Raw genomic sequence first — 25745 nt, forward strand, 5'->3', positions numbered from 1 at the left:
CTTAAAGTCGTAGTTTCGCACGCACTTGTTAACAATAGTAACAATACCAAATTCAAAATTTACAGTCTAAGATTAATTAAATAAATGAGTCAAATAGTGTAACGTTATACAACACACGGAGGGGGAGGTTTATGTAATCTGTGACTTTGTTTACGTCCATGCGAAACTGTCCGGAACCTGCGCAACAGCGCGTACGCCGTCACCGCCGTCGGAGCACTGATCGAGTGTGGAACGGCCGAGGCTGACATTTGCGAGTGGTATGGTAAGTAATTAATATTCCTTACATCAATTAGCAGAAAGGTCCTTCGGTCCCGCTGGGCGCGTGCTATCCTCGGGTCAAGAAGTTGCTAGCGAAACTGGCTCATAGCCCGTTGGGCGGCCGATAGAACGCCGCCGTGGCTTCTTTCGTTGGGGTTCTTCTGGCCGTTTCTTCACGAAAGTTTTAAAAACCCTGTTGTCGTACACAACGTATCCGAAAGTAAATTTAACCGAGTCCCCTGTAGCACGATCGGCGTCCCCGTAACGTTGTGCTCCGTGTCGACGTTTCACATTCTGTGGCGTTAGTGTTTTTCTGGGAATTCGAAACGGCTAGTTTCGGGGAGGGGAGCCAGCGTCAGCGGACGGGCATCTTTCGAGTGTTCGCGTCTTGCCCAATTTCTTTGGAACGGTGGACACGTGACGACAGTCCGGCGCCACCGCATTACTCTAGGGCAATTCCTGCTTAGAATAACAACAACAACAAAGGGACAGAGTGGACCCGCGAAACGTAGCGAGCGTGATTCATACGACTGGTAACGTCGTGTGGCAGGGCGCGATTGAACGTAGTAGTAGTAGTGTGTGGCGCACATATCGTCTCATCGGTAAACACCGAGAGAGGAAACCGTTGCACTTTATTATTATTTTCTTTTTTGCGCGTGGTCTCTTTCTGGTCTTTCCGTCGGTTATGTGTTGTTGGTGGGGACCTTATTACAACTACGAAGTGGGGAGGGGTAGTTTGTTCTCGCGATTGGGAGTTAAGTCGGCGCGCGCGAAGTTGGGGGCGGGGGAGCTTACGTAAAAAAGAGAAAAGTAGCCCCCCCCCCCCTCGCCCTAATCGTGGTGGCGGCAGCCCGCTAGGAAAGAAAAGAAACCCGAAAAGTATGTGGGTTAGAGCGGCGCGCCCCTTGCATTCTCTGCAACCGTCTCGCGCTTGCGTCGATTTGTTTGCTTTTTTGCGACGCTCTCGGTCGCACGCGCGCGCGCTTTCACGTGTGTCGTCGGGCGAGTGACGGCGTGAAAGAAACAAAAATGTGGTCGGCGTGACGGGGTGTGCAAGTGCGTTCCTTGCACTCGCCTTTCCGTAGGACCCCCCCTTCTCTGAACTCGTCGCGTCAGCTGTTGGGTCTTGTTTACTCCCACGATGTTTTTGCTGGCGTGGCGACGTCACAATCTGTGGCGGTAGAAGCCGCATCAGTTGAGAGTCCCCCCCTGAGCTTCGAGTTTTGGGCGGTTACGTTGTGTACTGGTGGCCAGGAAACCTTTGGGCCAAGCAGAAACACTTGCCAAGTTCTGTTTGTTTTCTTTAACGAAAGCATGCACCGCCATTACGAAAGTGGTTAAAATAGAAGTGGCATTAGTTAACATGACTTTTAGGTGTTGAAACAACAGATGCAGCAAGAAACACATGCAGCGCCCAGTGTCTGTTGTTGTAGCACCTAAAAGTTGTGTTAACTAAGTTCCACTAATTTGCCCGAGAAGTGTTATTTAAAAGTGACATTTTTTAAAGAGGTACTGTGTAAAAAATTTAATGGAGAAAGGCAGAGGCATCGTTAAATATAATTGTCACTGACATCTTGTGACACAGTGAGCGTATTATTACCAGCACTGATGTTGTTCATTTCCCTTCCTGTGTCTTTGTGTTTGTGCTGTTTTATACCCGCCACCATGAACCATATCCAACTGGCCAAATTCGCCGTTCTAGTTCTATTTAATGCAACTTCTTTAAGCTCATAAAGATGTTCCCCTGCGGCCTGAAGAATACCATCTAACCATCTTGTTCAGGGGACACTTCATTTTTTCTCTCCTTCCGATTTGGCGAGTGTCAGTGTAAGTCTCCAATGAACCGGCTCACATAATATGACCAAAACAAATAAATGTTATTGTCAGGACCTTTCCTCCAAAAGAACATACATCAGAGACCGATTTCCCCTATGACTGTTTGTTTGGCATAGTACTACTCAATTATTCATTACATTGTTATACAGGGTTTGTCCAGGGAGTAGTAGGACTGATTTTTTCCTACCAAAACGTGGTGAAGGAGGGGGTGGGGGGATGTTACTGCACTGGTTGGGTGGTCTTGACTATCAGAGCAGCAGTCATCTTCAAGGCTTAAAGGAGTGTACATCGAGTTTAAGGTGAACCCCTTTCAAGGTGCCTTGTCATCTCCCCAATTAATAGGTTTGTTAGAGCAGTGTTATGCCTGAAGTTCTGTGTCACACTGGGTGAAACTGCGAGTGATACCCATGACATGATCAAGACTTCTTATGGGAGTGATGCCAATGGGTCGGTCAAGTGTTTCTGAGTGGCACATTGGGAGTTGAAGAGAGAAAATTGAAGATGAGCGTCAGGACACCCTTCAACGGCAAAAAAGTCATGACAATGCGCCAAGCCACACCATCCTTGCTGTCATGGACTCCTTGACCAAACATGACATCACACAGCTTCCCCAGCCCAGATGTCGCTCCTTCAGACTTCTACCTCGTCCCCCAACTGACAGGATCACGAAAGAGTGGCACCATGGCTCGGTCTAAGCCATTCAAGAGACTGTGACGAGAGAGCTGAAGAGCATTCCAGTTTCTGCGTTCCTGGGAGCCTTCAGTGATTGCCACAGTCTCTGGAAATGCTGTGTTGATGCAAAATGTGCATATTTTGAAAACTACTAAGTCGTGTCGAAAGTGTGAATTCTTTTTTTTTTTTGTTTTAAAATTCAGTCTTACTACTTTCCGGACGAACCCTGTAATGGCAGATGACCACCATTAGCCAACAAAGTGGAACATCAGGCAAGTAAATGCTGTAAATGCTTCATGCAAGTACAGTAGACTCCTGTTAAACAGAACCTGTAGGGACCAGGAAAATATGTTTCGTTTAACAGGAGTTCTGTTTACTGAGAGATGAAAAAGGATGCAGAATTCAAGCACAAAAACCAATCATATTAGAAGCAGTTGTTCCATTTAAGCAGCAATTTCATTTAAGAGATTTTCGTTTACTGAGAGTCTACTGTAAATGCCTTGCACCAAGTACACACTAATTAGCCAGTGTGAATTAATGTTGTAGTGTATATTTAGTCTTGGTTACAGTTTTCTGCGATAGTTAAGCTATGTTGTACATCACATCACATCAGACTGTTCACCAATTTTAACACGGGAAGCCTTTCTTTCTTTTTGCCACTGTAAAAACTGACGTAAAGGGACACTAAAGGCAAATATTAAGTCGACGTTCATTGTTGAAATAGTGTTCCAGAAACATTGTAGTGCTTGTTTCATGTCAACAAAATGCTCATTTTGAAAGAAAATCATGTTTTAATGGTCCACACGGCGTTAGCGCACTTCAAATCACCCACCTGAACGGGCCTTCTGACGTAGCAGTTTCCGTGCCCAACGTTGCCCGCCTTTACTGCCCTGCCGCTAATACTACGGTTTCTTGCGCAACAGCGGCCATCAACTTTGCCAAGACACAGCCACAGGCCACTCCGAAACTGTATAGTTCACTGGCCAGCAGAAGTAGAGTATCGACAGGGCGAAAATAGTGAGAGCCTAGCACACGCTGAAGTACGTGATACCGAAACTTCTGCAGGAGTCTCTCAGCTCGGCGAAAACGAACTTTTGAACCACTCGCGCCGTTCCCCATGGTAATGCCAAGAGGTTCTCTTTTCCATGAATCAGACAGAAATGCACAAGCAGCATTTTATTACGTCTTGTGATGCACTGGAAGGTTCTTTCTTTATTCTAACTAGTAGTTTGATTAGTACTGGTTAATTGTACTTGGGACTCTTGACATCGTTGGAATCATTTCCAAAATGTCCTACTCGTGGCGCATATGGTGTCCTACATTTACCTTAATTTCTCAATTAGTAGAGCACTGCTGTTGATAATATTGACGTTTTAGATGTTCTCGCACATTGACCTTTCACTCTGACATAAATTGTTATTTGCCTTTAGTGTCCCTTTAACAACTGTTCCCAAAACCCAGGCTTACTTTCTATGAGAAGCTTCGCGTTAAAAAAATAAACCTCACAGCTCATGTACAGGCTGCGTCCAACTGCTGTTGCATTGTTTTCATGCGTCACTGCCTTGCCTTTATTTACATCTCTGGAATGCATCAAAAGAACCAAGGCAGTCCACGCCATTGCTAGGTTACCGCCCCCGCTGTGTTCATCTTGGCAAGGCAGTTGCTTTTCTTTGTAAATGTGGGCGAGAAGAGATGAGGCATTGCCCTCTGGCCGGGGGATTAGTAACATTGCGATATAGATAGTCCACAGCATTAATTAATTAATTTATTTATTTATTTGTGCATACTGCAGCCCTGATTGGCTATTGCAGGAGTGAATGTGAATACAGAACAGTGAGCAAAACAGACACAATATGAACATAAACAAGCAAAATGAAATCAATGTCCTTGCTATTCAATAATTTCTAAGCCTGTATGTTTACATTTAGGTGTGCGTTAAAGAACTTCAGGTGTTTCAAATTTCGGAAGCCCTCCAATACGGGGCGTTCCTCATAGTAATATCATGGTTTTGAGACATAAAACCGCAACAATTGTTATATATGTGCTTTATCTCAGTTTTGTGCAAAGTGGCACGCTTTGCCATACAGCTGTCTCTACTTTCAAAATGTAGAAAGCCTCAACCATCCCTAAATTCTTCACTCCTTTTCGTGTAAATTTTTGGTACTGGTACTCCTGTTCATGTATGTGCATGCATATACGTATACTGTAGCGACACCTTGGAACCGAGTAATGGGTTGCACTCTCCAGCGCCTTCTAGTGGGTCATCCCCTTCGGCTCCTCCTGAAAGAACACTGCTCGTGCTGAGAGTCTGTGCTTTTGCCTTGACTGTCACCATTGCATGTTGTCGCTGAGTGCCATCAAATAATTGCCTTGACAATACACACAAGATGTAAAAGATTTCAGAGGTGGGGGTTGGGCATGAACCAGCCCAAGCCCTCCGTCTGGCTAGGCCACTGACTTAGGTCTTCAGCCTTCGAGCCCCCCTCCTAAGGAGGGAGGCAGGTGACATTAGTCATTCGACGATTCCTGCGGCTGTTTTTACAGCATCCACATGCATGTACAGGTCGTTGACCTTTCACGTTGCTGCTACTGCTTCCCTGCTGATTGTCTTTGTCTTTCTGCCAACGTTGGCACGGGTTCAACAGAGGGCATCTCGGAATTGCAGCCGTTTGTTCTTTATTGCCCTCTTCCTGCTTTGACGCTTCCTTTTGCACGTTTGACTGTGCCTGCACGCAGGCTTGTGAGGCAATTCATTTGCACGTATTATCTTTACAGTTGGCGCAGTCGTGTTTCTGGCTGTCGTGCCGAGAGAAGCAGTACGCAAATGTTTTCTTCTTTTCTTGGAGCTCCTGTGCCCCCACATATGGGTGCGGAATATTTTCATGCCTGAGTTCCAGGTTTCTTGCAGAAGATGATCACTGGAACCAGAGTTGCCAGTTTCGACCTATGATAACGGATTTGGGCTTCTGTTTTCACTGAGTTGCTTGTAACCTTTGTTTAGGGCTTATTCGCATTTTTTTTCCCTTGGAATATAGTCATTTCTGTGCTCATCACATTCACTAACAGCACTTTTGTCAATGACTTTGTGTAGCTGAGTGTTGAAATGAAGCATATATTAGGGGAGTCAGCAAGTTAAGTTATTCATGCACTGGCAAACACAAATTGAACATACTAGTGGAGACTATGTCAAGAAGAAAATGTATGCTTTTTTTCATAGCTGCACAGATTTTCACTGTACAAAATACTTAATGTTATTTTCTTACCCTTCATATTTGAGCGACGTGTTATAACAATGAAGAATATTCTCAAGAATTAAGAATTTATTAATCATCTGCTTCTTTTGGGCTTCCTCACAAAAGGGGCGCCACCTTTGTCTGGGCTTCTTTTGGGATGAGTACTTGCCTACTAGCTCAGCAGCATCTGACAACTCTGTCTGAAACACACTTTTGGCAACTATTAAAAAGTTCATAACAGAACACGCAAGCTGGCTGATAAGTGAGCATGGCCACGCAGAACTTGTTCTTGCTGAAATGTTCACTGATAAGCATGGAGTATAGATTCTGGCTTGTTGGTTCATGTTGAAGAAAACAGAGTAGCAGCACCTGGCATTGGACAAGACAGATGGAATGAATGGAGAAAGTTCTTTACTGTCAAACAAGTTTTATTGTACACAAAGAAAGCAATATTGTATAAAGGTGGCAAAGGGAGACCTGCGCCTGAACTACGAAGCACAAGAAACATTAGTGCCAATCAGTACATGCTACTAGGAATGCATGGTAGTACAACAAAAACCATAGACAGCTATTGCTACATTCTAATCTGAAATTAGAATGGCATGCAGTGCCATCTCTTTAAATGGAGTTTGAAGCGACCAGGAAAATATCTTCCGTTTAACAGGACTGCAATTTACTGAGAGATGAACAGGGGTGCAGGATTCAAGTATGAAGCCAATCATATTAGGGGCAGTTGTTTCATTTAAATAGGAATTCCGTTTGAGATATTTTCATTTACTGAGAGTATGCTGTGTTTAAGTGCAACAGTTGCTTTTAACATGCATTGCCCGCTCTGAGCATAATTTGCATGGGTGATCTGCATATCTGCGATTAATGTTTCAGCACATTAGCTGTCCTACGCATCTCACTAGAATATTGTGAAGTAGACACGAAAAAGAACACTTTAGCATATAGACAAAACATGCCGTTACACTTGACATTGTTTCTTGGTCCATAACCGTTATTCGATGCCAGTTTGGTTTTAGGTTTTTAAAATGACCTACACTCATTGCACTTTATTGGCCCTATAGACTTGTAACACAGCCTCTCATCAGAAACAGCTGTTGTGACTCTTTTATTTAGTATTGCACATGTCTCTAAGGCCTTGCTATGAAGGGCCTACATGAGGCGCTTGTGCCAGTAATGCTGTGTGTAAGCTAGCAGTACTATTACTTTTTAATGTGCCATCACCTTATGATATATAATTTACACAGCATACCTCACTACAGTGATTGCCATACTGTTTAATACAGTTGAATCTTGATTCATCAAAGTAATGATCACACTCGAATCATTTTGTTAATCGGAATTTCGTGAAATCGAGAAAACGATTTTTCGGTCCTTCGAAATTTAAAATTGTAACATAGTGACACCCAAAAGCTTCTGTGGCACTGTTTTTACTGGCAACCCAAGCCTGCGCATCTGAAAAATCCATGAGGGTGGCCCAGACGTAGGAGACACCACGTCCAGGCAATGCAGGCCAGGTCACTTGAAGCTATGATAGGCTATCGATATTGTGATGATGTGGAGGACGAATGCAGTGATTGTGCGAGCAGGTTGAGCGAGAAATATGCGAGGAGATGATCAGGGCTATCTGTAGTATAAAGCATGAAATAACCAAAGCAACCACTGCCATTTCGTATGTAAGAGCGCTGCCGACTGCTGAGTACGCTGTTCTGTACATGGGCGCATCGTGCAGCCGTAAAGCTAGGGCCGTAACTTGGCTGTTGAAATGTTTTTAACACGATGGTGCTTGAGCACGCGCTCGAATGAAAACCCATCTTGGTCAAAATTAGCAGGAAATCATCAGCTTTTTCACTCAGTTTTTCAGGAAAAACCTTATTAAATTGGGTTTGGTGGCCAAATTAGTTTAATTTGTCAACACTGATCCCTATGAGTGTTTACCGAGGAATGGAAATTTCTTCGTAAGATCAAGAATTTCATAAAATTGGGTTTCGTCAGATCGAGTTATAACTGTAGATACATCTTACGCATTTATGCTGTGAGTAACCTTAGGCCTCTTGAAGCCATGGTACATCTAAGCTTCATAATTCATAGGTCACCGACGTTCTAATCAACATGCAATGGCACGGCACACTTTGGCCACATTCGGCCCTTGGGCCAGAAAACACTATCACATCTTGAAGATGAAGCAGTGGTCTTGTGTAGGGCGACAACCCATCCCATGACTCGTGGGGCTGTCCTGCATTGGGGGCTACTGTCTCATGACCTGCAGGAGATATGATAATCTTCAAAAATGCTCTGCGCTTGATACCTTATTATTATTGTTTGGCAGCGCCTTGAGCTCAGCTACATCTGGCCATCCGGCCATCCTGTTGAGGATGTGCTAGCTGCAAGCACTCCAAGCTTCTGGAAATGTCAGCTTGCCGCGCGGTTTACGACAGAAACTAAGCCACAGCTGTTTTGCGAGTGATTAGTAGTTGTTGAGTTGCCAAATTTTTAGGTTTGTATTAAGAACCTTGTTTCATGCTAGAGGTTAGTAAAGTGATGTAAAACGTTTTGTTTACACAGATGGGTATTTGAACTTCATCTGGTGTCAATTGCTCTCCCTGTTTGAGATAACAAAATATTTCAAGAGTCAAAAACATAAAAATAATTTTAAGCAAAGCATCTATGTGTTACAGATTTCATTGGGGGCGGCTGCATAATTCACGAAAAACCCTGCTCCGGTGGGTGTGCAGAAATGCGGGTGTACACAAATGAGGCCCCTGAAGGTGTATCGATCATATTCGTATTTGTATACGCCATTATCCAGTAATTGATGCTGCCTCGGTTGTGGGGTTGTCGGCGATCAGCCTTTTCTGATATGGCAGTATGTTCTTGTGTTGATGTCACCTGTCATTTCAAGTTGCCACATTTGATTGTTTCACACATGGCCGTCATTGTTGCCAATAGCAACAGAAGTGTTGCGCTGCTAAGGACATAGGTGAAGGTTAAATTTCTGGCATGGAGAAAGGAAGACGTTTCGCGACTCGTATAGGTGGCGAGATGTCTATCTCTTGTTATGCTTTCATGTTGAGTAAAGCCGGTGGTGGAAAAAGTATACAGGGGTACAGACACAAAATTTCGCGGCCGAGATAGCCTGCGGGATCGATTCCCATGAACGTGTGTATATCCTATGCGTATATGTTATTGTATGCGTATATCATCTGCAAAATATCAAGAGCGAATATAGCTTGGAAGGTCTTTTAAATGAATTTTGAAGTTTGCATGAGTGATCGACGTCCTCGCGCTACTGACACCCTCAAAGGGGACCCTTGTGAACCCCCTACTTCCCTCACGTGGCCACGCTGCAACAATTTATGATGACGTCATAGCCGCCATGTTTTTTTGCCGCATTCGCTCCAGCAGCCTACTTCTCGGCAGCTGCTTGCGAACCGCGCGGAAGTGCGTCACAGTTCTGTGTGCTCACGTGATCGAACGCTGCACTCGCTAGGTGGTGATAGCTGCACGCGGAGGCTTGTCCTTTTTGAAACCAAAACTGACACTGGTCGGTAATGAGGAGCCTGTAATTAATTATCTGTCGCGCGCTGCAGCAAACGATGTGCCGTGTTATGACTAGCGGGCCCCCAGCAACACATTGCAGCAAAAAAATGCGAGGCCAACATTTTTGTGTCAGTACCCCTTTAAGGAAGGAAAAAGTTGGGAGGGAGCATTGCGCAGCGCAATAAGAAAAAAAAAAGAAAGAAAAAACAAATGTAGGTCAGGCACGCACACGCAAAGCTTAGCTTGCCCCCATTTTCAAGTTAGGGGAAGGGCACCTAATTTTATTGTAGTTATTTTCTCATCATGCTGCGTCAATCTCTGTCCCGCTGGTCAATGCGTGGTCACCCTAGGCTCGGGTGTAATCGTGTGACACTTATTCATATCTCGTCCTTTTGTGTGCAGTGGTTTGTGCGCCATGTCCTTTCGGAAGGGACTCAGTCGGAGCAGCAACTACGACAACAGCAGCAGCGACACTGAGGACGCCTCCCCAGAGGACCGGACGCAGACCAGGCGTGACTCCGACAGGTGAGTCACACCATTCCCCGTGCCACGTCCCACTTGTGACCAGTATGCAGGCACTCGAGTTATGCTATTGCAACCTGCGACATCATCGTTTCATTGCGATATCTGAAGCATGCGGTATTGACAGCACTGCAGTATCTAAAGCAGGGTTCTCAAACATGCGGCCTGCAGACCTCTTGCTTGTGGCCTGGCCCGCGCATGACTGTCTTGGTCCCTTATTTAAAAAAACAATTTTAATAACTATGTTCTTAAATAGACAGACATGGCTGGTCTGGAGCATTCTTTTTCTTTTCTGTGAGGCACCCGGTGTAGTCACCATGTGCTAAAACTTAACCGTGGAACAAGAACACTGTATTTCAGAATAGGCATCCAGATTTCAGTTGTTTTGGAGATCATTATTGATGTATCAATATATTTCTCGAAACCTGGCATCAAACATCCTTCAAAATTACCCACATATGAGATGCGGAAAAGAAGACGTGCTTCACTGCAGCACAGCGGTGACACGCGGGCAGCATGTCGCATGCTTCTCGCAACGTCGGCGCGTCATGATAATAAAAAAAGAAAAGAATAAGAAAAGAAAAGATAATAAAGGACGGTTTGACGGAATTCATGATGTGTGCGAACCTCCGATTGGCGGATGCTTCGGCATATTGTGCACTTGCACTGCTGGCGGAGTTCTTGCCTGTAACGCCTACTTCGAAAACTCAGTTCAAAAACTTAGTGATCATGTTTTCCAGCCAGAACACATTGCGGATTCCGTCACACTGGCCATTATCACATTCTTTATTTCACCAGAAAGAATGGGCGAATGGTTGCATCATGATGCGCTGAGGCTGCGAGGAGCAGGTGACATGCTGCCCGCGTGTCACCACTGTGCTGCAGTGAAGCACGCCTTCTTTTCCGCAGGCACGCATTTCAGCTGACCACAAGACTACTCTTTTTTTTTTTTTTTTTTTTCGCTGACAGCAGCGAGGCCTGCCGTTTTCCCGGGTTTGCGGCAAAAATGGGACCGAGTATTGCTAGAAAACAACCCTTGGAGCCACAAGCTAGAAGGCCAAACGACCACCTCTGATTACTTTCAGTAATTCAAAGTTCCTTGCATCCCGCTTTTTGTATGTTTCGTTAATTCGAAAACCCGCTTAATTCGAAAGTTTTTCACAGTCCCAGTGACTTTGAATTAACGAGGTTTTACTGTATGGGAAAGGGCTGCCTTTCAGATGGCTACGTTACCTGACATTTTGCTCAAATTCGCCACTACAACCTCCTTCACTGTCCTGGCTCTTGCAGGAGATTAAATTTCGCGACTGCAACTCGCTAGCAGAGGTGAACTTGAGACCCCTGATCTAAGGTGTCATCATTCCGTTGTGGCATCGAAAGTGTATGTGTTGCAGTGTCAAAAGCATTGCAGTACAAAAGCTCGCTCACAGTCTGAAGGACCCCAGGTACGCCCAAACGCATCTGGCTGCAGAAGTGACAAAGGGCTAGTGGATGCATTGTCGTGATGTTGCTGAGAGTGCAGCGATGTGGCTTGTGCTGCTGGCACAAGTGTTGTGTGCAGACAAATTAGCATTCCTGCTAACACGCTGTGCGTATACCACTCTGCACACACGCTACTCCCAGAGAGGTAGGCGTAACGCGTTGCTGTGACTACGCCCATATTGGCACCATAACATGACGTCGCCGATTACGTCATCAGCAGGCAGCCAACAACTGAGCAAGGCTTCCCCCATGTGTCGCTTGTCTCGGAGTGTGGCGTGAGGCACTGGGGTAAATACGGGACGCGCACCACAACTGTGTGGCCATAAGCACATCACCACAGGACAAAGGCGCCATTTCGTAGTGAAAAGGACTAATCGACGGAGTCGGTGCTACGTAACGTTGCCCATGGACACCATTGCGTCTCTTTGTGAACAAAGAGGACTGGACAGGCGCTAGAGAGGGGCGTGGGAATTCTTTTTTTGAAATTGAGCGTTTGCTTGGCACGCAGCACTGCAATATTCACAAACTGTAATCACCGTGGCCTTCTGTACGAGTTAGCGAAAGCTGGAGCCTGTTTACTGGCCCTTTACTTCTACTCCAGACACGTTATGCACCGTCTTGGAAGCCACCACGGTGGTCCAGTGTTTATGGTGCTTGGCTAATTATCCGAAGGACGCATGTGTGATCCCAGCCGTGGCAGCCTTATTTGAATGTAGGGGAAATCCTAGAGGCTTGTGTAGGGGACTCGGTGTATGATCAAGAGCCCCAGGTGGTTGAAATTATCCGGAAGGAGCCCTCCACTTGTCACATATCTCGGGAGCGCTTGCAATGGAGTTGGGAGAGAGAGACGGGAGACGGTGGTTGCATGGCAAACAAACTTTATTGCACACAACACTCCAATAAATTCACACAAAAGAATTTACAACAAAAAGTAACACATGAGAAAATACTGAGCTGTACGAAAATAACAAACAATTCAAGCTATGCTCAGCTCTCCTAGCTCGAAACAGTCTGGCCACTATGGCTTCTCAGTTTGTCACTACCCCGATCGAACGTTCTTACTGTTGTGGTGTTCGCTGACTCGGTTTGGTGACGAAGTTGACACCCTGTTCCGTCGTCGAAGTTCCTGTAGACCTCTTACAGCCGTCGTCATCGATCAGCTGGTTGTCTTCATCGCCCATACTTCGTTCTTTGTCAAGAATGTCTGTCTTGCCCTTTTAAGGCCCAACTCTCGGCCGCTACTCAGTGCCACTGGACCAAAGTGCCAATGTGGATCTCCAAGGATTGTACGGTGGGTTGCAGTCATCTTCTTGAGCTGGTGAAGTGCTGCAGATGCCCTGAGAACTGCTGCAATGAGGCTGCCGCAAGCCCGGGAAGCCTCGCTCGGTTGACACCAAGGTCGATGGCCACCCTCCCGGGCCTCTTGTGCTGCTGCCACCAGAACTGGGCCCCTGCTGCTCTCGTCGCGGGTGTGACGCTGGCTTTCACCACCTTGCTCGTCTTGAACTCCACCGAACAATGCCAGTTTCTTGTCCTGTGGTCCCTCACCTCAGGTCGGGTTGCGCGCCATGCGCCCTTCTTTGGCCAAATGACGTGCACAGACGTGGCAGTAGTGCACACCATCGGGGAATTTTCCGTGCCCCGCACGCCATTGACACATTATGCCTTTCGGAACGTGCCTCCTGCCCCTTTACTCATGACACCACTACATGGCTCTCATAGCGTAAGTCACTTTGTGGCATTACACCTCATAAACCAGCGATACACAGACTCTATTATGTCAAGCACATCAAACGACCACCACGAGGGAATGCGAATACGATGTACTGTTAGAAGATAATCACATGACTGGGTGAACAAATTGTATTTATCGTGAAGGAAGAGAATCGAAATGAACCAACACCAGCTTCACTCATTTCTCTTTGTTCAATTTTGCTGCTTATGAAAGGTCTCTGTTCTCAGTTATCGGTAGAAACATCTCGTCACCAGTGTAGGGCGTGAGTAGGAGGAGAAGGTGTAACCACATGGCTGTGTCATCCTTTTACAAGTCCGTTTTTTTTATTGTGATGACAGTTATATGGACAGTAGAGGCACATTTTTGCCTTCACTGTTATGTTCCGTAGCAAGTCCAAATCGATAACATTGCCCTGTGCATTGTATGTTCTGTGTGTGAGTGAAAGCTTGCCGATACGCGCGGCTCAAGCAAAGATGAAACACATGACAGAGCAAAGAGCATCAAGGGGTGCCAGCGGGGGGTTCCGTGGCTTGGGCAACAACTGCAAAGTTTGATCAAAAGGGTGCACTCTCGCGTGTGCTACATCGACAGAAATCAGTACACGGCTCCTACCTTTGTATGTGCTTGTGCTCTCACTGCTTACTTCATGTTGAGGAGACAGAGAGCACAAAACCCACTTCACACGCGGGAGTGGCCGTATTCTCTCATGCCATCATTTTGTATATGTAATTACGCCGGATCGGATCTTATAGGAGTGAGCTGCTAGCCTTACTTCGTATAACATTTCAATTTGTTGCTTTTGCATTCATTGCTTTGGCCTCGCGACAAAACTCCGACTTTTTTGACGATGGCCTTTCTTTCCAGCTCAGTCAGCAGGCCCATAGGTATAAGTGGACTCAAGCTCAAGACCTTTAAACAATGGGACAATTTCACTCGAGGCATGTATACATGCAGTGGTGAAAAAGTTTCTAGCACAGTGTATTAATGGTTGATGTCGTGAGTTGGGTACTGGTGGCAGGTTTGTCTGTTGGCTTGTCATGTGATGGGAGGTACATGTGCTATCCCGCTTCATGTGACTGTCACAAAATGTGTAGGTGACTGATGTTGTGAGCATTTGCGCTATCATCATCAGCCTATCTTACATACACTGCAGGGTGGAGGCCTCTCCCAAGGAACTCCAACGCACTCCATCCTACGCGAGCTTATCACCTTTTATGCCGCCACACTTCTTAATTTCGTCACTCTGCCTTACTCTTGGCCGTCCCTGGCTGTGCTTCCCATTTCTTGATATGTATTCCGTCGCTCTAACTGTAATTTTCACTGTACCACAATTCCTGGTCAGGTTTTCTTTGGCAGGGGCCTTCTTGAGCAGGTTGTTTCCAACGCTGCCACTGCAGTGTTAGGCGAGATCCCATCACACAGACAAAGAACGAGGAGGAGAAACTTTATTTTAAAAAATAATAAATTCAGGCAGGTATACTCGGCCCCCCAGTCCAGGGCTCCGCTGGCACGAGTGACTCACTGGGCCTGGTCAAGCAAAGCTATTTGGTTCTGCTTCTCTTCGTTCGCAAGCCTTGCCTCCCACTGCCTGTGAAACATGTGCGGTTACTTAGCAATGCGTGGGCTGTCTATGTGTGTGGGCCTCTCCATGCACTCTCACGTTACGTGCCTGAGTGTTGATGCATCTGACAACCGCAGGCAGGTGGGATATCTTTGACTTAGGTCGTATAAATTGGGAGAGCTATTGCTTCGTATGTGTCTCCAATCTGTGCTTTGATGGCTATCCAAGTCCTTATGTGAAGATATTTTCTGTGTTGTTCCTTTTGTTGATGAAAGATGTCGCACAAATTGGAAAGGGGTTCAACGTCCGGGCCTGCCGTATCTCAGTTGTTAAAGCCTCGAGCTATACAGGCTGCCATTATGTTCCCCTTCAAATCTTCGTGAGCTGCCACCATTCTCGGACACCATATATAATGTGATGATCTCCTGTTATGGGCTTCTTTAAATATTTTATTCACTCGACAGGACACACAACAGAGCGCTATTGGTGGGCTCTCTGTGTGCGCTCTGTTGTGTTTGTACCTGTATTGTGTCCCACCGATTAGTTGTGCTATACAGTCTACAGCGATGCTATACAAACGTGCCCTGTCTTCAACATTAGCGAGTTTTATTCACTAGTTTAGGTAGCATTCCTCACGAGAACATTAGGCATGCTGCCTGTGAATCTGCCAGCACCACCACCTATTCTCCGCTGCCTTCTGCATTCGATATGGCTATTGCTACTGCTGACGCCTCTGCCACTCGTGTGAAAGTCGTTTTTACCGATGCCGTTGTGGTGTGATCTTGTGCTACCAGTGCCACTTACACGTGTCCCTCTGCTCTCTTTACATACGTCTGTAAAGACGGCTTCTGGACTGTTTCCAAATGCTTTCTATAAGGTGTCGGTTCTTACCTTCCTCTTTCCTGCGTGATACATTGGACGCAAACAAGACTTTGCGGTAGTCGAAAGTTCATCTTGTCAGGTGACATATTAAAGAAGCTGTGTTCACTGACCTAGTCCAAGTGAAAAACATGCAGTGACGTATCGGGACTGGTACAGAGAAAAATGCAGTGGCACAACTGCTGTTGGAATCTGTTTATTCAAGCAACGGAGGACACCATCAACAGGACTGATGGGAATCCACTTATTAGACATGCCCATTCTTTACACCGTATTTTGGCTTAAAAGGTGACTTACAGCTCTTGCCCACTTAAGTGTAATCAAGGAAGTCGTTCGGGTCCCGGGAATGTCTCTGCGTGTTTTTGACTTTGACTTGGACAGTGGACCCCAACTTCATCTTCATTAAACAATGCCATATTCATAGAGTTTATGCCCTAATCTTGGCTTCCAGTCACCGCATCTAATCGTGTCAGACACGCGAGGCGCAGTCATTAAATTCATATTATTGGCATGAAGAAGAAGAGACAAACGAAATTTGAGTTGGTGTTTATTCATTCACTGCATAATCTCTTCCCCAAAGTCATGCACTTCTGTCAACGATGCATAAGCTGCCGCAAGCCTTTGTAGTAGAACTCTTCATTCTGAGAGTTCAGGAAGAGTTCGACGTGAGCAATGACTTTTTTTATTGTCCCGACACTATTTACTGCGCAATCTCCTCTTCATACGAGTGAAGAGGAAGAAGTCACTTGGTGCAAGTTCCGGCGAATATGGTGGGTGAGGCAAAATTTCGCAGCCTTAGGAGGCTGAGTCACCATCATCTGTGCCGAGTGAGCCGGATTTTCCTGATGGGTGCTGCCATTTTTGTTTTGGTGCCCTAGCGGTGTTGCGCCAAATTATATAGAACAGAAGTTTTATATTACGCTAAAACTAGACATCTGCACACTCATTTTGATGCCGAGTGCTGAAGGCCCATGTACTTGGATTTAGGTGCACGTTAAAGAACCCCAGGTGGTCGAAATTTCCGAAGCCCTCCACTACTGCGTCTCTCGTAATCATATCGTGGTTTTGGGACGTTAAACCCCAACAATTATTATTACTATATTTTGATGCCTATTGTTTATGCCTTTTATATATCACACTGATAATGCAACTTTATGAACACCCCTTGTAGTGGAATTTGTTAAAGAGACACTAAAGGGCAGATAACATTTTATGCGTTAGTGAAAGATGAATGCTTGGGAACATTTAAAACGTGAATATTATACACAGCAGCACTTTCGTAATTTAGAACTTAAGGAAAACATAGGACATTGTTTGCAGCACCAGTGGCGGTCGCATGGGTATGTGACCTCCATTATTGGAGGTTTGACATGTTGTCTTTAGTCTGCAAACTCTTCGCTCTTGAGGAGAAACGCGTTTTTTTTTTAACTACTATGTGCATCGTAATGTAGTGCACACCAGATCTACAGCAGCTTCAAACACCATGCGGTGTAGATTGCGTCTTCATGCAAAAAAAATTTGGGTGTGCAACACTGTATTTGATAATCCACACACACACAACACACACACACACACACACACACACACACACACACACACACACACACACACACACACACACACACAAAATGTGGTATGTCGCTCCTGCTGCACAGTGTTGTTCGATGTGCCGATAGTAACGTTAAAATGTCCATGTGGCCTGCGTCCGGCATAAAGTGGTGTCGCTGTCACTTGTGCACATCAAAGCCGTAGTCATGCATTTTGATTGCAAACCTGACTTATTGCATTGGCAAACCAGCACACATTGAACCTGTTCTAGGCATTATAACAAAAACAGAGTTATGCGGACACCGACGCGCTGCAAGCCACAAATAACGCTTGACAGTGGCGTGTATTTACTATAAAATGCCGTTTAAACAGCCGATATTATCTTCAGTCAGCAAAAAAAACAAAAGGATGCCATACAAGTCATTCTCAGCTTGCAACGCACGGCAATGCGATTTGCAGATGGTGGCAGCGCTTAGAACACTGCCATCTATGCATTTTTCACTGCGGTTGCCATCAAACTGTCTCAAATATGCTTTACAGCAATAAATAGAATGCATTGCAGTGAAGCATTCAGATAGCGATACGTGATCCTCTGTCAGCGTTCATTACTAGCGTGTGCACTCACTCCTATGCTTGATGCATGTGTTCTTCGATTATTTGCGTGCCTAAACGTTAAAAATTATTCAGCACAATGGGGCATCAGCCATATTATGTTGGGCGGATTATGAAATGTATTCTGCAAGCTGGCAATCCCACATAGAAGGTTCTCGTTTGCAACAAGCCTTTTCTTTAGTCCTTTTTTTGACTGGATATGTAGCTGGTTTTTTAGTTAGTTTGATTTTCTTTTAGTAGAAATGAGGTTTTAGCATCATGACCTTGTCACTATTGCCGCTCTGCACTACACATCTGGCACATTGAACTAAAGCCAGCATGTAGCATTCTTATGTGTGAAGAGCCTGATTGATTTCTGTTGTGTGACTGTTGGTCTTGCCTCCTTGCTTATTTATAGCAGCAGTTCCTGTTTGCACATTCAACAAGTGTAGCAACACATCACAGGCATACTGTTGTACTGCTCCAAGTATTCCAAAACTCCATTTCGTATGCTCCAAACACGCTCCAAAACAGATTTTGTTGAGCTCCAAACTGCTACAAAACGCAGTTACTTTTGCTCCGAATCTGCTCCAGAACGAGATTTTCTGGCCCCAGAAATTGCTGCAAAGCCTAAATTGGCTGGACCACCACTGTACGTACCTTTAGTGACCCTTTAAGTATTTTGATAAGCTGCTGTGCTGCTGGTTAAAACAAAACCTTCAGTTTAGCATCAGATTTTTAGTGCAAAAGCCCTTGCTTGATCTCCAAGCAGTTTTGGAGCACCACAGCACCGGGCTCTCATTAGATTTAGTGGGGTGTAAAGAGCAGGTTCATGAAGACTGCATGGCTGCTCATGGAGTGAGTTTCAAAATGTCTGCACAAGCTTAACTGCTTAAACTACTCTGTCTTGTCTTGCCCGACATTGTCTCATTTTGCCCTGCAGATTTCGGCAAAATGATTACACTTTCGAACAATGAAAATGGGTCATATTTATGTACCGCATGCCTTGTATCCAAAAGAAAATTCCTGTTATGTTTTTTATCGTACCAAATGAAAGGTTTTTAAATATTCACTACGTATTTGCAAAGTTTTGTCGCATTTGGCCTGCCTTACCCTACACGCCTGCAGTTTTCTTCTGCAGCAGCCATGCAGTGATACGCACTCTTCAGCAGGGCCGTAACTAAGGGGGGGTCGAGTGGGTTCCGACACCCCCTGAAATTTTTTCACGCTTAACTTTTCTGGTAACACTAAAATACTTGCACGCCTTCACAGCGACCACAAGTTGCCAAAGTTAGCCGTTCTACACACAAACACTCCCCGAAAAAAAATTCCTGGGTATGGCCGTGCTCTTCAGGGCTTCATTGAAAACATTTACTTTAGTGAGGAAAAGGCAGCTTGGTTATGAACATTTAGAACTTACCGGGACATTGAAAGAAAAGACAGTTCAGTGGGATAACTGATCAGCTATTTCGACGTCCCTGGATAAAAGAGTGCTGGCCTCGGTTCGTGTGGCGTAGTGTGATGCAATCCAGCCTTATGCGTACCTGCCAACTCTCCCGATTTCTGATTAGTCCTTCCGAATGTACGTGCGCGGACATAAATCTCCCGATGAATATCCATAAGCCCGCCCGAAATGAAAATAACGTACAACGGACAGCAGTTCTAAAGCTATTCCGGCGTTGAGGAGCCCCAGCAGCTTTCTGCGGGACCCCCGCCCTCTAAGGTAAAGAGAGGGCAGGCCGCCACGTCTTTGCGTGGCCTTGGTTATTTACGGTTCGGCATGTTGTCTTTGTCTCGGCGAGGAAATCGCGATGGCATCACACTGCAGCGCACGCAGAGTTAGCTTCGCCATCGAGCACTGTTATGGGGCGAAGCTTTCAACGTGTGGGAAGGGTCTACTAGATTTCGGGGGTCGTAGCACATTTTGCCGTGCGCACGGCGTCCGAAAGCTTTACTGCTATCATTCAGAGCTGTGCATGAGGTCACTGCGGCTAAAGCGATCAGCACGTTTGCGTCTTTTTTACAGCCAGGCTGTATTAGTCCAGCCTGTGCAGTCGTCGTCCTTGTCGTAGTAGTCACGCAGTTGACGCGGCCGGAGGGGAGAATGAACAGATAAAAATAAAACGAAACGATGGTGATGATGACGCTCGAAATATTAAAGGGACACTAAAGAGCAGAACGATTTTTCGCGTATTAGTAAAGTACTCTTTCACGATACCAAAAACACCACGCTTGCTGCGAGAAGACGCTCTGTAAGCGAGAAAACGCGCAAAAACAAAATGTAGGTGGCGACGCCACCTTGAAGTTTCCGCACCATTCGCCGTGACGTCAAATGTTTTGACGTACTAGGGACTACGTAATTCCTAATCGATAAAAATGAATTACATTGTCCTCTGAGGGGGCCCTAGATTTAACATACCAAGTTTGGGGTAATTTTGTTGAGCCAATGGCGCCAAAATACGATTACACTTTGAAATTCGTGACGTCACGCGGGAAGATTTCGGCGCGAAATTTAAAAATGAAACTTTGAACTTGAATTTCTCCTTTATTAATGAACCTATGATGGCGAAATTAACGACGTTAGAGTTCTCAGAGCACAATTTATCGATCTAAGCATATTCATTGTTCTCTTTAGTGTCCCTTTAAGCGCGCGCATTTCAAATCCAGTGGCGGATTTACGACACCACGTGACCTCGCTTGCCAATCGCATACACACGCGCTTACAGCTTCACTGACCGAAGATGTCCGAACTGGCACAAATTTTTGTTTCCTGTATTTTAATTACGTATTGATTTTACCACACACACACGTGCGCACAAAGGAAGGGAGGGCGCCCCTCCTAATCATCTAAAGGGGGCGCCGATGCTGGCTCACACCGTTCGTTAGCCTGTCGGACCTGTGACGTCATTGTTTAATGTGACGGTTATGGTCAGGCATGTTTTCTGTCGATAATGGCGGCCGAGGAGTCCTTGTGCTACATTCCAAGAACGGTTTCCTTCTCACCTTTGTCCCTCAGAAAGGCGGGGACCAATGACAGGCTGTTGTGAGAAACACGTGATCACTTCATTTTCATTTTTGCGTTCATCTCGGGGCTCCTTTTTTCTTTTCTTTCGAACTCGACCAATGGGCGGGGGGGCTGTGGTGAACCCCCCCCCCCCCCCAGACACACGCACGCACGCACACACAGGAAATTGTTCCTGTGTATACAGAGCCAGTTCATGATATTTTGTTTAAACAAAATGTTTATCCTTGTCCCTCATCTTTTCAGTCTACCTTTTCCCGTGCGTCCATTGGCCACCTGCTGCGGTCTCAAGCGAGACTGGCAGTATTGTAAATAGAGAATAAAAAAAGACCACTTTAGCATCGCTGCTGTGTAAATAAGAATGCTTCACCGTCCTACGTGCTTTTCCGTGATGGGCGATACCCATATATATATATATATAGATTGTCAAAATATTTTGCTATAGCGATATAGGCGCTCGCTCGATCCGTTCTGTTATCGTCTGCACGCAGCCACAGGCTCCTGCTGTCGTCTGCTGGATTTTTTTTTTTCAGTTGATATATCGTTTTATTTGCGACGGTCATCTCGGTAACTCCCGCGAGAAATTGCGCGATCGATCGACGTTTGCAGGAAACGCGCGATAAACGAAAAACGGCGGCGGTATCAGCGCTTTGCAGTGACCAGCGCTCCTTCCTTTAGTTTTTTTAGCCTCCCACTAATTCTCCGTTCCAATTTCGATGCTTACACGGTTATGTGGAGAGACGCAGTGCACGAAATACGTTCCGGGCCCCTTAATCGTAATCCTGTGCGCGGCCGGGCAGCTATAGCTGCAGCTCTGCGTTGTTCTTGTGAACGCGTTCCCGCATATATTACGGCGTGCGGTTCAATTTCTTCTCCGTCGATATGTGTTTCCTTTTTTGCGGCGGATTCATTGCCCGGATGTATTATTGCGGATTAAAACTGCTCGCTTTGCAGATCCGCTCCCGCTTGCCGGAAATGAGCAGTCTTTCTTTCTTTCTTTCTTTCTTTCTTTCTTTCTTTCTTTCTTTCTTTCTTTCTTTCTTTCTTTCTTTCTTTCTTTCTTTCTTTCTTTCTTCTTTCTTTCTCTTTCTTTCTTTCTTTCCATTCATTAATTCATTCATATTTTGACCCGATTTCCCGCTGGTCAGGGCTGCGGGAGTGGGCCATAAATTCCGCCCGATCAGAGGGATATCAAATGAGATTAGCGATATAGCATAAATCCGACATATGTGGAAACGATTAAGCTGCTGTGTACGTATAAATGCATGCGTGATTAGTTTTTGTCGTCTGCTACATCGTTCGCTTTCGTTTTTTGGACTGCTTAGCAGACGACCGCAAAATGACGTTCTGATCGATGCACATTTCACTCGCCCTCCTTCAATATCAAGCGCCTTTAGCACGTTTGTTCGTAGATTTTATGGTCCTTTTTTTTTTCTTTCGAATTTCTGGACTTGCTTATCGCCCATCTATCTCCTTCGCTGCTGCAATCTGAATATGATATGCGCGCTTCCTGTGTCTGATCATCTGCTGCGAAGGCTTTATAGGCTTAGCGTCGAGTGACTCGCCCATGCACGATAAAGCGAGGCTTTAAAAACTGTTTGAGTTTCTGATTTGACGGTGATAAATGAAGCCGTATATGCCATCGCACTCACGGTTAGCGAGTGTCGAAAACACTGACTAACCGATTATCGTTGTTTGCAGTGAGTTAAGTGTTGACAGCTATCTAGCAGAAAAGGGGGGGGGGGGGTTGGGGGGTTTCTAGATTTCGGCGCGCCATGTTGTTCCGTGCTTGGAAACGCTTGCGGACTCTGACCTGTAAACATGCTTCGGCGACGTGACGGTGGTGCGAGGAAAGCCGATGGAACAGTACTGCGAAGCGCACTCAAAAGGTCAGTTGTCTACGGTTTCATTTGGCGCTCGTCATAGGCGTGAGCCCGGGGGTAGGGAATTATACTCTCTCCTCCCCCCTCCCCCAATGAAGAACCCAGCGCACGCCTATGGCTATCGTGCTCAGTGGCGCATGTCATAGTGGGGTCCTGACCCCCCCTTGTGTTCAGGCTGACGGGTGGGACACACACCCCTTGCAAGGGTCGCCACCTAGATATTTAGGCTTTCGAACATATTTGAATTCACTCTCCGTGAAACCAAATCTGAAGTCTTGGAGTCTGAAGCCCATGCATCCAAGATCTATAGTGGTATAGCCAGAAAAAAATTTTTGGTGGTCGGTTTCAACCGTACTTTACGTATGTTCGTGCGTGCGTTTGTATGTGTGCATGTATATATACACATGCACAACTGAAAAATTTCGAGAGGGGGGTGTTCCCGCCCCTCCCCCTCCCCAGCTACGCGAGTGCCTTCCAATAAGCTGAAACGAAGTACAAGTGAAAGCTGCTTTCCGTTTCAAAAGGCACTGTAGAGCACGAAGTTTCTGAAAAATTACGGCTTACCTACTTGTGACGTGTAGCAAATGTTTATTACAATGTTTATTACGCTTGGCTTTGCAATGCAAAGTAAATAAGGAATTCCCGATCACCGACCGTTATTGATTTATATCGACGGTTTTGTGGAAATCATTGTCGACGAAGAATGAATACCATTGCTGGACTATGGTTGGGTTATTTAAGAAATAGACACCGAGCGAACATAAACATGCTTTACTAGAAAGCTTCCAGGGGTGGATCGCGGGAGGATGCTTCTAATATGCACACACTATGCGGAATGTAGCTGAAAGTTATAGAAAAGCTGTACCTTTGCGCGTTAGAACAAAAAACTGCTTGCATTTTCATTTGATTGTTACATTTAGAAAGTAACTGCACCATTGTACGCTTCTGCTGAAATACAGAAAAGACACGTAGCCAGCAAGGACGGGCACGATACAGGACAGAAGAGGGCGTTCTGTCTCGTGTCCTTTCCTGCTGGTTACGCCGTCTCTTGTGTATTTTAGTAAACATTTATAATTTTATTTATTTTAGTAAGCATTGGGGGGGCTATGCCCCCCCCCTCCCCGAAATGTTGGTGAAGTAGGCGTTTATACCAAAAATAAATATTGAAAATAGGCGTTTTTCTCAAATAGCCAAGGTTTTCAGCAAAGCCCCCCCTCCCCCCCCCCCCCCAGAAAAAAATTCCTTACTACGGGCGTGCGTCAGACTTATTTCTCTATGCTCGACTGCGTTGGCTGTCGCCAACCTTGCAGAGAATGCAAGGTTCTTCCGTTTTATGGCAGTCATTGCGTTAACAAAGGGAGCGAACAGCGAACCCGCACGACGAGCCGACGCGCGCGGTGATGAAGCATCTTGGGATAGCAAGCACTAGTTTGCACTGGCTCAGCGCGGCGCGGTCCTAATCAAACCACAATCCCCTCCGAAATACATGGGGAGTCCGCTTCCGTGAAGAAAAAAAAAAAGCCAACTTCTTCGCGTGTTTCGCAGCGCCCGACGTTAAATATGTCAAGTGTTCCGGCGATTTTTGTTCGATGTAGCCGTAAATTTTCGTGTGTACGTATTGACGTTAAAGCGTTGCCGCGTTCGAAAATAGGTCGATATAAAGAATAATTCTATTTACTCGAGTTCGATGTAGTGGGGTTCTACTGTATACACGTCAAAAACGTGAAAGTTACTTTCTAAATATAAAACATAAACGTTTTCAGGATATACATTTCATAAAACAGAGATTCATGCAACATATCAGCAATCTTCAGCCTTCTATGTTCAACAGGAAGAAATGAACGGCTGTTGCAGACCGCTCCGCGGCAGTCCTCTGAGTACGATCGATGGTACAACGCGAACGTCAACAATTGGCGTTCTTCTCGCGAAAAACAAAACTTCTCGTGCGGTAATCTGCAAGTGATGCCTAATCGTGGCAGATAAAAAATGTTGACCTTAAGAACACATCCGAGATCTTGAGATGAAGCAACGAAACGATCCGGAGAAGATCGTGATAATTTCTGAGGTTTGACGTCTCAAAACCACGATGTGATTGGGCACGCCGTACAGTGAAGGGCTCCGGAAATTTCGAACATCTGGGTTTCATTAACGTTCCAGTATTTCCAGTATTTCACCGCCATCTAAATGCGACCGCAGCTGTATAGTGATCGAACCCGCGGCCTTCGGGTCAGCACTCGAGGATCCGGGGAAAACGAAATATGCTCGAGAGTACCTGTTTACAATGCGGTCCGGTTTGCCGCACTTTCGCTGTCCACGCTACTGAAATCTGACAAGGGTAGTTACACATGGGTTACTGATGCGACCGGTGTCGAAAAACTCGCAGGGTTATGCATTCGCCCAAGATGACTCGAAGGTGAAAGCCATCGTCTTTGCTTTCTCATTCAACTGCTTTGATAACCACCGAGAATGTCAGGGTTCATTTCCGACTCGAACCGTGACTTTGATTCACCCATTTGAATTTTTCGCCCAAAGGCGACGTCGCCCACGCACGCAGCATTTTCTGCAATAATTTAAATTAGTTGTTAAGGCAGTGAGCTAGGATCGCATTTTTCTCGTTTTTGAGGATTTTCGCACATATTTCTTGCAACACCCATGTAGAACAACATTCTGGAGATGAGCTTGTTTCTAGGCGACACATGTTGACATCTTCACATACAATCTTTGTCGTGTACTAAGTGCTCTTTTCAAGCGAGATTCCTGGATTTGAACTCTTTCATACCACGCGTTTGACGTCTAGTTCTAACGACATACCTGCAGTATGAATAAATAAATACGCGGTACTCAACTCAGTCATTGGGTTGGTGAACAGTTTGACTATCTTGTAACAATCAAACATAGGCCGGTGTTGGTAGAAGGCATTGTCGACATTATCTTCAAAAGATCGTTAAATAGATGTGGCTGCCATCTGCAAGGGCTG

The 25745-nt window shown here is 45.6% G+C and overlaps 1 protein-coding gene across 1 annotated transcript in view; it reads left to right on the top strand.

Moving 5' to 3' along the window:
• Positions 1-214: 214 nt before the first annotated feature.
• The window catches only part of LOC119402390 (BTB/POZ domain-containing protein 10-like), a 160145-nt gene continuing 134614 nt past the window's right edge, over positions 215-25745 (top strand). The window contains 2 exon segments of the mRNA XM_037669532.2: positions 215-262; positions 9948-10070. Of these exon segments, the coding sequence (XP_037525460.1) occupies positions 9961-10070 (110 nt within the window). The 5' untranslated portion in view covers positions 215-262; positions 9948-9960.

The sequence above is a fragment of the Rhipicephalus sanguineus genome, chromosome 8, assembly GCF_013339695.2.
Source record: "Rhipicephalus sanguineus isolate Rsan-2018 chromosome 8, BIME_Rsan_1.4, whole genome shotgun sequence".
Classification (NCBI taxonomy): Eukaryota; Metazoa; Arthropoda; class Arachnida; order Ixodida; family Ixodidae; genus Rhipicephalus; species Rhipicephalus sanguineus.